Source organism: Teleopsis dalmanni, chromosome 1 (genome assembly GCF_002237135.1).
Source record: "Teleopsis dalmanni isolate 2A chromosome 1, ASM223713v2, whole genome shotgun sequence".
Classification (NCBI taxonomy): Eukaryota; Metazoa; Arthropoda; class Insecta; order Diptera; family Diopsidae; genus Teleopsis; species Teleopsis dalmanni.
The window spans coordinates 8,195,923-8,207,883 of NC_051846.1; the positions used below are offsets into that span (position 1 = coordinate 8,195,923).

Sequence of the window (11,961 nt, forward strand, 5' to 3'; positions counted from 1 at the left end):
ATCGGTCGTGAGAGCTATCCGCCGTAAACGGCCTCAATTGTGGAAGGATAATTCATGGATTTTTCATGACGATAATGCTCCCTCGCACCGAGCCAACATTATCAACGATTTTAAGGCCAAACATTCAATAAATACCATCAAACAGCCACCGTATTCACCTGATCTTGCACCGTGTGACTTTTTCCTGTTTCCCAAACTCAAATTACCACTCAGAGGAACGCGTTTTGAATCCATAGAAGACGAAAAACAGAATTCGCAGAGGGAACTCAAAGCCATACCGGAAAGCGCCAATAAAAAATGTTTTGATGATTGGAAGAAACGTTGGCATTTGTGTATCGCTTCTAATGGAGCATATTTTGAAGGAGATAAAATAAATATTGATGAAGATTAAGAATTTTGCGTTTTATTTAAAATTTCCGGAAACTTTTCGGTCACAATGTAAGTCATTATTGAACACGATCAGCATAGACCGCCATCCGTAATGACTGGTATCACATCCAATGATAAGTGTAAAAGTTTTCGTAATAAGAAGGCCAATAAACATCTTCTCTATCCCTGTAGAGTGCATAGCAAATGGAAAAAATGATTATATTATGTTTCTATTAGCTAAAAGATATCTCATATATTGCCAGCGTTTCTTCAAGAAGGTTCTGACCATTTGTAACATCAATAAAGTGGTTTAACAAAGTGTTATTATATAGAGGTTCCACTGAAATCAGGTGGTATCACAGTAAGTTAATTACGCATAATTGTATCGGTTTTCAAACAATGGAAGCCAAGGAACACGTATGCTAACCTACTTCTCTATATAACTAAGAAAATATATCTTGACCTGATTAATCTATATATAATTGCCTTTAAATCCTACCCACACATTTAACTTCTATAATTAAAATATTTGCAATATGATTTAGCAAAGATTGCTTAATAAAAAAAAAACATTAATCAACCGATTATCAGTTTTTTGGGTGGCGTTATATTGTATATATCTCCTAAAAGGCGATCCTCTAAATACCTCCTAAGTAAAATAAGCTTACTTAAATACGATAGTTTTCGTGATAGTAATCATATAACTACTAAATAATAATCAATATTTATTTATAAGTACGGTATAAATAATATATTTAATATTTTTTATTTAATTGATAAATATTAATTAGAACAACACATAAACGTAATCAAAAGAACACGCTTCTTTAATAAATTTCTATTTATGATGCTGATAGGTATATATATATGTGAGTGTGTGGACTGAAAAGTCTCTGACTTCATAAAAACTCAATTCATAAATAAACAAACTGGAAAATCATAAAAACTTAATTTCCAATTTGTAATATAAATTCATTCATTTAATTTTTAATTCACGTTTGTTTTATTAATGAGAAAGTTTTTGTATGTAAATATAGCAATTCAACAGAATTTATAGTATTTTCTGAAAAAAATTTTAATTTTGTTTACATACAGGGTGTATAGTACAAAGCAGTAATAAAATCAATTCGATATCATCGTTTTGAACTACATTTTTAGATGACACACATCATTGCTTCTACCAGACTTTGTCTATTATAAGAATAAACAGCCTAAACCTGAACTATATATACAATAGATTAATATATAATAGATTTATAGATTAAATATATCTCTTTTAATAGATATTACAGCTAATTCAAAAAATTATTTTTTCATTATTTATCAGATATTAAAGCGTAGATTAATAATAAAAAAACATAGTTCCCGACCTAGTCCGTATAATGGATTTACACTTGGACCATATGGAAATCGACTTTTTATTTACTTTTAATTTGTTAATCACACACTTTTGAGGTATTATTTGTCAAATAATAGATCGGAAGTTTTCAGTACTACTAAAAAACTTGGTAACTGGTCGACTAAATGTCAAAAGTAAAAATAATGAAATAAACTTCAACTTCAGTAATCAATTGAAAAAAAATTTTATCGACAGAGTTTCATTAAATTTACTTGTCGTTTTATTATTTAAAATAACCAAATTTTTGAAGAATTTTCTCATTTTTGTCTTGGAAGATGGGTTACGATTTAGACAGATTTCACGAGAAAATTTCAAGTAGCATGATTTGCAGCTTATGCCGCGGAGTCATGGAGAAGCCAACAACTGAGCCAACCTGTAAGCAAAAATTTTGCCAGGCATGTTTGGTGGCGTTTTGGTCCGTGTCTGGAAGGTGTCCTTGTGGCAAACGTATTTCAATACGCAAAACTTATGATGCAGGACCAGACTTGTGCATTCGCATTTCAAACTTACATATTAACTGTGATTATGCAGACAGCGGATGCAATGTCATCATAAAAGTGCGAGATCTCAAGTCTCATGTGGCCCAGTGTCCTTATAAGCCTGAATTTGAATGTGAAGCAGGTTGTGTTCTTGAAGAAAGTGATACTGAAGAGCAACGCCATAACTGTATAGAGGTGCAGAATGAGGCCTTAAAAGAGGTTCAAAATTCTATCAGTGAGCTGGCAGAGATGGAAAGCACTATTGAGGACAACTTAAACAAGAGCGATGCGTTAATTGAGTTGATGAATATTAATAACCCGTCTATCAATGACATACTCAATTCAATGTATATCTACAAGTTGTTTAAATCCATCTATAAGAAGTTAAAATCATTTGGTCGTCTGAAGATTTTTCTTATTTTGCTATGGTTTTTTGGAATATTTCTCATCTACACAATGATCTAGTACAGATCTAGTATATCAAGTATATATAGAAGCAATTTATGTTGCGTCTATATAAGGTAATAAGTAAACTAAATACTTATCGTTTAAGGACTCATTTATTTTAATTATTATATTCATTTTTATAAGTAGATGGAAATATATGTAAAAGAGAGAATATTGTGACCCAAAAAACCACTTTTTTCAAAAATAAAAAATAACTTTGAAATTACTTAAAAAACCTAATATTTATTGAATAAAACGCAAAAAAAAACATAGAACCAAAACTAACTTTATCTCCTTTAAAATAAGCCCAATCCTGTGATAAATAACTACAATGTCGCTTTACTCAATCCTCCACCCATTTTTCGTGGACTGATTAAGATATAACCTTTAACTCTTATATCGTAGATTCTTTTATATCTGCAGTCCACTTAAAAGGCATTTCGTAAAGTGGTAATGATGTATGGTCAGCCAAAAATTCATTTAATTTAATATGTTTAACAAAAACCTCTATTGAATACAATAATTTATATTAAAAATTTAGTTTCTTTAAAACCGACGTTAAAAATCAATTTAATAAATGGTGATTTTAACTTCAAGAACCGGAAAATATCTTACAGGTTGCTTGCATAATTAAATTTGCTAATGAATGCTCAACGATGGCTTCATGTCAATACAGAACACTCAAAAGTAAGATCATAGGAATAATTGATACACTAAAGTTGTCGTTTCAAATTGTCAAAATATTAAAATATAAAAGTAGCTTCAAAATTTAATAATTTGGACTAAATACCTTAAGAACACAAACTCACCTTCATTCGGAGATATTGCCCATTGTATTGCTCTCAAAGTTGCCTGGGAAGGACACGTCACGCTGACCACTATTTACTATTACTTAGTTAGCTGGCCATTACACCGTCAGTCGTTCTTGACCACATCGAACAGCCTTCGCCAGTCAGTCCGATTAGTTGCTTACTGTCGTCAGTTGATAGTATTGAGCGCCCCCAAATCGTTGGACACCTGGTCCTTCCATCAATGATGCTATTATTCTATTTACTATTATCCTAGTAAAACCGTTTGGTTTTTCAGATATAATTGAGAAAATCCGATAAGCGATGGTGAAATCTTCTATGCTCTTATGAATTAGATTCAAACTGAGCTGTTCAGAGACACAGAAAAATTAACCATCGCGGTGACCAATGATTTGTGAACTCGACGATTGCGAACTAAACTCTACCGAGGTATCGACTTCAGTTATGTACATTTCATCAGCAATTTTGTTCCCTTTAATATGTATACCCACGTTTAAGAAACCATTAAGAGATAACTTGTGAGGTTGGGTTCTCATTAGTAAAACACTAATCTATAAATAATGCACGACATCTTATGCCCAATATAGTTAAATATCTTCAAGCTCGTTGACGCACCATCTTATATAGGTTACATGCTGTGATCCATTGTTTATAAAACTATAGTGAAAATAATATATGCTAATTACTGTGCAAAGGTATTGGTAGTGTAATTAACTTAAAACCTCGATATCTCGAAAAGTAATTTATATCGACAGATATAGCAGATATAGCGACAAGTTTCTCAAAACAATACAACCTCTACTGAAATCTATTATCAAGTCATTGTAACCGTGAGGCCGAGACCCTATAAACAACAATTAGAAGCAGAAAGCACTAGGATTTGGAATAGAATATAGAATAAGTTATCTGGCAGAGATTGTTTAATGTAAATAGTAATATTTATTTAAATATATATTTGCGTTCAAGTGAGATTTCTTGGATACAAGACCATCACTTCAACTTATCCTAACCCAGTATATGTTAGGTATTTTAGACTACTGACGTACAAGACTCTATTAATAGTACTATATTAAAATAAAATATTAAAATAAAATATTAAAATAAAACTTAAGCATTTTAACAAAAAATTTTGTTTAGAAATTATTGTGAAATTATGTACCTAAAATCTTGACTAAAGTTAGTTTTAAGGGTAGGTATTTTTTGACCCATTAATTCGCCCATAATTCATAAGCCGTCAGCAACGATAAATTGAGGAGGGTGCATGCATGTTGCCACGTGCTGGAAATATTATATTTTCGCATGCTTTTCCAAATAAAATGCTTTCAGCATGCAAACTGCATAAGTGAGTAACTGCACTAACCACCCCACGGCACGGAGGGGTGCCTAAAACGTACCTCACATCAATTAGGGTGGATTTCTGGAACAGTGTTTTTCAATAAAATGCAATAATTTGACTCGCCGGCATGCAGCCGATCGCTTTGCTTCTAAGGGAGGAAACACCGCATTTTATTCGTTTTGCTTGCTTTTTTATACACTTTTTTTAGATATTTTTTAGGAGGGCAGTTTTTTAGCAATATTATTTTTAGTCAAGGGCTTAGCTTTTCAGATTTTAACCAATTGAAATACACCAATCAGCATTGGCGTTCAGCATTCAGGCAAATCAAATATGAAGTTTTAGATGCGCGTGAATGGCATTAACATTTCTTGACGTTTACGATTTGTTTTCTTTTCAATTAAAATTTCCAAACAAAATCTTTTTAAAGTTTATTTTCCATGAATTTATTAGATTTTTACGACTTAACATACATGATTGTATCTGCATTTGGAACTCTTAAAAAAACATAAAAATCGGTTGACACTAAATGCTGTGTTTACAGTTTACAGTTTATTATATTTAATTTCAAATAAAATCGAAAAAAGTTTAGCCATAAAATTTTTCAAAGCAAAATTCTATCTTGAAGACAGTGCATTGACACTATATTCAATTTTATGGGATTATCATTATCTTGTAAAAATAAAATAAAATAAATAAAACTCAATCTTAAAAAGCTTTGTTCGAAAATAGGAATTATGCACATACATATGTGTGAACATGGGGGGCTCCAATAACAGAAAAGGGTATCATAAAACCAAATCTTCGACTATAAAGAATAATGCTCCTATGTTATCATTCTCTATATTTTCAACACTAATTGTCTCAGACTTTTAAGACATAACCAAATTTGGTGTGATACAAATAGTCATATATAAATATGTAAATTAAATCAATTAATGTTCTGAATTAAAAAAAAAATATTCACACTAGAATCAAATATTAATGAATAACAAACTATTTTCATTAACATATTAAATGTATTTTCAAACAATAAAAATATATATAATTATTTATGTAATTATATATAATTACATATTATTATGTTGCCATACCAGCAATTCATCTGTATTTAAGGTTAGGTTAGGTTATGCTGGCGATGATCTCAAGGGGATCCAAAATACAATGACCTGTTAGTAAACCTACTGCCAGACTGATATCTCTACGGGGCATCTCTATGAGCGAGTTCGATATTCTTCTATTAGTATGTTGCCAAATTGTATATAGATATCTGCATATAGTAGAGTCTTCCCATCTTTTACTAAAAGTTCAACACGGAAAGAACTCAATACCAATTTTCTTCTGTATTATAATAATAAATTCATAATAAATCATAATAAATCCATAAATTCAATTAAGTCCTTCAATTCATTATTTGTAAATCGGGTATAAGGCGTTTAATGTACCTTTCTTAAAAACAAAGAAGGTTTTGTTTGTGGATTCATAGTTTCGTCGAAGTAATTAACCGCCATAAATCATCTCCAACAATAGTTATTGGTATAACAATAAACTTAAATTATTATTGCAACTTTTTGAGCGAAACTTAAGCCAAACAATGAAATCTGATCCGGTTTACGGAAGACCTAATTGAATTCACAACAAAACAATAAGCCTGTTCACACAGCACGATCACAAAAACACGATCACTAGAATCAGTGGATCACAGTATGAATTATTGCAAACAACCAGTAATTTCAACAAATTGAATCTTTTTATAATACTTATGCTTCTCACGTCATAGAAAACCAATTTTGATGGCACGGAGAGGTATCAGCTACCATGAAACGATATTTTATGGTACTTACGGAAGTCCAATACATGAGTTGGGATCATTAAATCGAAAGATAGTTGACGTCTTAAATTGAAGATTGTATTGTGAAATAGTCATTTTCTTCACTAAAAAATAGTTTTATGTACTTTTTTAAGAAGATAGTTATTTTTTAAGACACAATAATATTTCTAAACATCTAAACTTATTCTTCATTAATTCATATTTTAAAATTAAGTGTTTACACTTGGATTTTGAATGAATTGAACAGACTTTCTCACTTACTGAGTTGGCCATTACGGACATGAATCGTCCTTGCCCGCATCGAGTGGGGCTGTTAATAGCTGTGAAGGAAGTGCTTGCTTGGTTTATATTATAGCTGTGGTAAAATTCATTGTATGCAGTAGTCAAATTCTTTACACAGTGAAAACTGCATTAAAAGTGCATAGCGATTGAAAACGATACCCAAGGTTTAGCAAAATAAAACAGCGTAAGATTATGAAGTATATTAGTAACAAATTACGGTCCTTGAGTTGATTATAGTGCGATCTGATCTCTCTATACCTATTATTAGATTTCTTATGCTGTAAAGCAAATTAGTTTTTCATTATATGCTTTAATCTGAACAGACCATAGTGACTTAAGCAAATATAATACAATAGTTAAAAAAAATGTTCTTCGATATGTTTATTTCTTTTCTAATTTATATAATAAATTGTATTTTTGTACATAATTCAGTGTCATTCCTAGAGTCAGAACAAAATTCTTACAATTCTTCTTCTTATATCTCATTGATTTGTGATCTGATTATTTATAATATCGTTAAGAGTCCGTCACTATCTAAAATCCAGTTTCACTTCACATCCAGCACTACTTTATGGGTTTATCGCGTATAGCAAAGCTGCCGACTCTACTATACAAAATCTAAAAGTTGCTCAAAGTCAGGCTCTCCGAAGGCTCTTCAAAGTACCATGATACATCCGCACGAATGACATGCTAAGAGACCTTAGAATAGATACGGTCAAAAAATTCATAAGGGTCACAGCTATATACGAAAACCGACAGGCTGCCCTACTTGGCACTATCTAATCTCAGAGTAATCACGGTATGCAGATCTTAGATCAATCATTGAATAATCACGTAGATTATCAGGAATACTTAAATTAATCAGTGAGATGGGCGGGACTCTGCAGAATAAAAGTGCCCAGGTGCACTAACTCGGAAAAGGCTTAACATAGCATAACTTCACCAATTAAAAATTAGGTGAAGGTAGAATTTTCCCATTAACTGCAACAAATAATATTAGCTTCACAAAGCCTAATTGTCTCCCAATTGGATACACATTATTAGTTACCAGAACAGTTCACATTAACCAGTATATTAAATCACATTTTTTTATATAATTCAGTGCCATTCCCAGTATCAGAACAAAATTTCATATCTCATTGGTTTCTGATCTGATTTTTTATAATATCGTTAAGAGTCCGTCACTATCTAAAATCCAGTTTCACTTCAACTAGTAAAAATTAGGTGGAGGTAGAATTTTTCCATTAACACTGCAACAAATAATGTTAGCGGCTTTGGTTCTTCCAATTGGAGACATTATTAGTTAGCAGAACAACTCACATTAACCAGTAAACTATGTTATTTATTATAAATAGAAATCCCGTTTTCCTAAATTATCTGTTAACGTGTGAAAAATGCATGAAAAGAGCAAATATCTAAATTTGAAATGCACACAAAAGCAAGAAATTCATTCAAAGAAGTCAATGCAGCGCATTCAATGCGCATTTGCATCTCAGATATGCTGCGCTCCGTCCCAGCAAAAGACGCACTAATTAATTGCTACATTGTGCGTTAATGCATAAATTCCAAAAATTTCATTTGAGTATGTATGTGTGTGTGTGTGTGTGTGTGTTGTTAGTGTTTTGTTGTGCTGTTTTGTTTTACTTTGTTTTGATAACATTCTTAAAATATTCATATAAGTATTCCCCAATGTACCACGTACGATATACGTTATGAATATTCTCGTATATGAATATTTTCTTTAAGTATGAAAAACCTTTCACCCCGCGTCAAGTATCTATTTACACTTCAAATATCTTTGACCTCATTATTTTTCTAATTTTTCGGTGACGTTTTTATTGTTTTTATTTCTTTTCATTTCTTTAAATTTTTTTTTTGTTCATTATTTTTTGTTATTTGTTAGCTACTCATATCTTTATTTTTTATTATTTCCCTTTCAATGAAAATTTCCTAATCTTAAAGAATTTCTTTCTTTGATTCTTAAATGTGCGCTGCTGCTGTTATTGTTGTTATCGTTGTTGTTGTTGTTGTTGTTGTTGTTGTTGTTGTTGTTGCTGTTTAATATTGTTGTTGTTGTTGTTTCTTTATTTCTAATTCGGTTCGTGTTTTGTTGTTTTGAGTTTCTTTTCGTTTCTGCGCTGCTTTTGGAATTTTTGATTGCTCAACAGCGCCGCTTCTTGTTTAAATTTTTTAAATTCCACTTCGACGCAGTTTGTTTAGAAAATGAGGAGAATGAGAGAATGTGTTATTAATATATTTGTGTACTAAAAAAAAAAAACAAAAAAAATAAAATTAATGTTTTCAAATGAGGTAATGACAAAAAAAATTTAAATAATTTAGCTATTGCAATGGCGCGCGTGAGTTAGACTGAAAGGGAACATCGCAGACCACAATTAATTTTATTTTCATCATTAAAATTATTACTGCTGTGTTTAGACTATAAACGTAATAACGTGATTAAAATGAATCATATTTATAGGTGTAGTCCATTTGTGGAATAAATGGAGATGATTCAGTTCAAGTGTATTAAATTAACATATTAAAATTATTTTTAAAAACTATTTTTGATTTTTAGGTGCGCCCATGTATATTAACGTACATATTTAAATTATGTTAATTATGACGTCAGCTACAAATTAAAGTTTTTAGTTAAATAAAAAAATTGAGAGCGATTTTTAAATCGATTACTAGGCCATGTTTTATACAATTTACATTTTACATAAGTTGTATATACATACTATATCACATATTTAAAACATTAAAAATATATAATATATTTGTTATGTTGTACATAATGTAAATTAATTACATAAATAATATTTATATTAAGACATAAAAGTTAATTTCGAAAAAATTAAAATCGCATAATGGTTTTAAATAATACATTTATATATATCAATTAATATGCAATCTTAATAATTTTATTTGATCTTATTAATTTTTAAAATTGTTCATTCATTTTATATAATTATTTATGTCGCGTAAAATTAACAAATTTAGAGGAGATTTTTTACGCGAGATTTGTTTTTAGTACAGTTTTCATTTTCAATGGGTTAATATCGGGTAAAATGTATAACATTTGAAATTAATTTATAACACCTGAGATTAATTTATAACACTATAGATATATTGACAGCTGGAAATTACCCTATAATTAATAGCTGTTTTATATTATTTAACAAATAAAATGTATTTGACATTTGAAATATTTGAAATATTGTGTTTATTTGCAAACTAAATGTTGAAAATTTAATTATGATATTATAATAAAACATTATTCTGAACATAATCGATTGGGTCATAAAATTCGAGCAAAACATTACAGAGCAGGAGCAGATCTAGATTAGCCAATGAAAGACAACTTTAATTTAAAACGTTCCTTATGTATTAAGAAGTTATGATAAGTTCATAAGTTATTATATTTAATAAAAGGTTGTTAATAATAATTAATTATACAGATTACTATAATCTATGAAAAATATTTTGTAATTTAATTTAAATGAATCTGGTCAAAATCAAATATATGATTTAAATGAAGTTGTGATATTAAATTATAGATCGACTATAATAATTCCTTAAGAACTATTAATTTTTTATTAAATTTATTTTTAAGTCATATATAATATAAAGAAATATTTTTTTTGTTGAAATTTGTTACTATTTATATCATTCTAGTATTTATTTTATGTATTTTGTTTATTTATCTATTTTTAAAATTTATTATTTATATTGTATTACGATTTTGTATTAGAATTTAAATCGCGCTTTACGTTACTTAATTTTTTAAAAATCAATCAAATTAAATGACTGTCATTTAATTAATTTTTAGTTATATCAAGAACTTATGCCTTATTTTACAATCATAACTTAAGCATCGAAACGAAATTAGGTATAAATTAATTCACGAAAATTGATAACTTAAGCATAACTTAAGTTAAAATTGAAATTTAAGTAACGACTGAGAAATTAAGTTTTTAATACAACCAAAAATTAATAAATGTAAATGACTTCGTTATTTAATTTTATTGATTTTTTAAAAATTAAATAACGTAAAGCATGATTAAAACTAAATCAAAATATTATATTAAAAGTTCCACATTAATTATAATTAATTTAATTGAAATTTATTTTGAAGCCAAATATGTGGAGAGAAATTAACTTTTTTAATAATATTAAGAAGGTTAATTGTACTTTGTTTTTTATTTTTTTAATCATTTAAAATAAGTAAAATTTATTTTATAAGATTTTTATAATAAAATATATAATTATTTTAAATGGTTTTTATAAATTTTTAATAAATAAAAGAATTTTAAAAAAATGTATATATTTTTAATAAATAAAAAAATTAAAAAGAAAACAAAGTATCATTGGTCGTTTTTAATTTAATTTAAAATATTTTTATTTCATTTTTTATTTTCATTTCGAAATTAACAGACATTATTTAATGTTGTGCATAAACATACACAATTATATTATTATTGTTTATTTTTTTTAATTATTATTTATTTATTATTTATTTTTTCATAGATTGTTTTCGAAAATATCTCTACGAAGCCTATTATTATTCCCACCAAGATTCACTTTTCTCATAATATCCTCATTTGCGAGCGAAACGTTAGGCAACACTTGAATAACAAGGATACAAATTCATAATTACTATCCTGTGACTAACACAACATCTATCTCATTTTTGCGCACACACATAATGCCTACCGACTAGGCTAGAAAAACTCACACAATACCAAATCGCACATAACACAACAACGTGTCGCTGCGCCGTTGTCTAAATTTATTCAGTCTCCGCTTAGTTCAGCGGTTAGGGTTGCGATCGTGAGCAAAAGTGTGCAATAGAATAGCTGCGTACGAAACGTATTGGCTGACTATTGCGTAGTAGTACACTTCGAATTCTACGATACAAAGCAGCGCGGTCATGGTGTCGTGCTGCCGCTGCCGCTGCTGCTGCTGTTAGCTGAGCACAGCTACTGCGATGTTATATGTTGTTAGGCCTAATG

The 11,961-nt window shown here is 29.3% G+C and overlaps 1 protein-coding gene across 1 annotated transcript; it reads left to right on the plus strand.

The window, feature by feature from the left end:
* Nucleotides 1-2,043: 2,043 nt before the first annotated feature.
* Nucleotides 2,044-9,450, plus strand: LOC119689940 (E3 ubiquitin-protein ligase NRDP1-like). The gene is made up of 2 exons (XM_038104924.1): nt 2,044-2,594; nt 9,429-9,450. The coding sequence occupies exons 1-2, from the start codon at nt 2,044-2,046 to the stop codon at nt 9,448-9,450; spliced, it is 573 nt and encodes a 190-aa protein (XP_037960852.1).
* Nucleotides 9,451-11,961: the final 2,511 nt, after the last annotated feature.

Coding starts and splice junctions, on each gene's coding strand:
- LOC119689940 (XM_038104924.1), top strand. CDS start 2,044: ATGGGTTACGATTTAGACAGATTTCACGAGAAAATTTCAAGTAGCATG. Junction 2,595..9,428: donor AATGACATACTCAATTCAAT/GTATATCTACAA, acceptor TCATATTTATAG/GTGTAGTCCATTTGTGGAAT.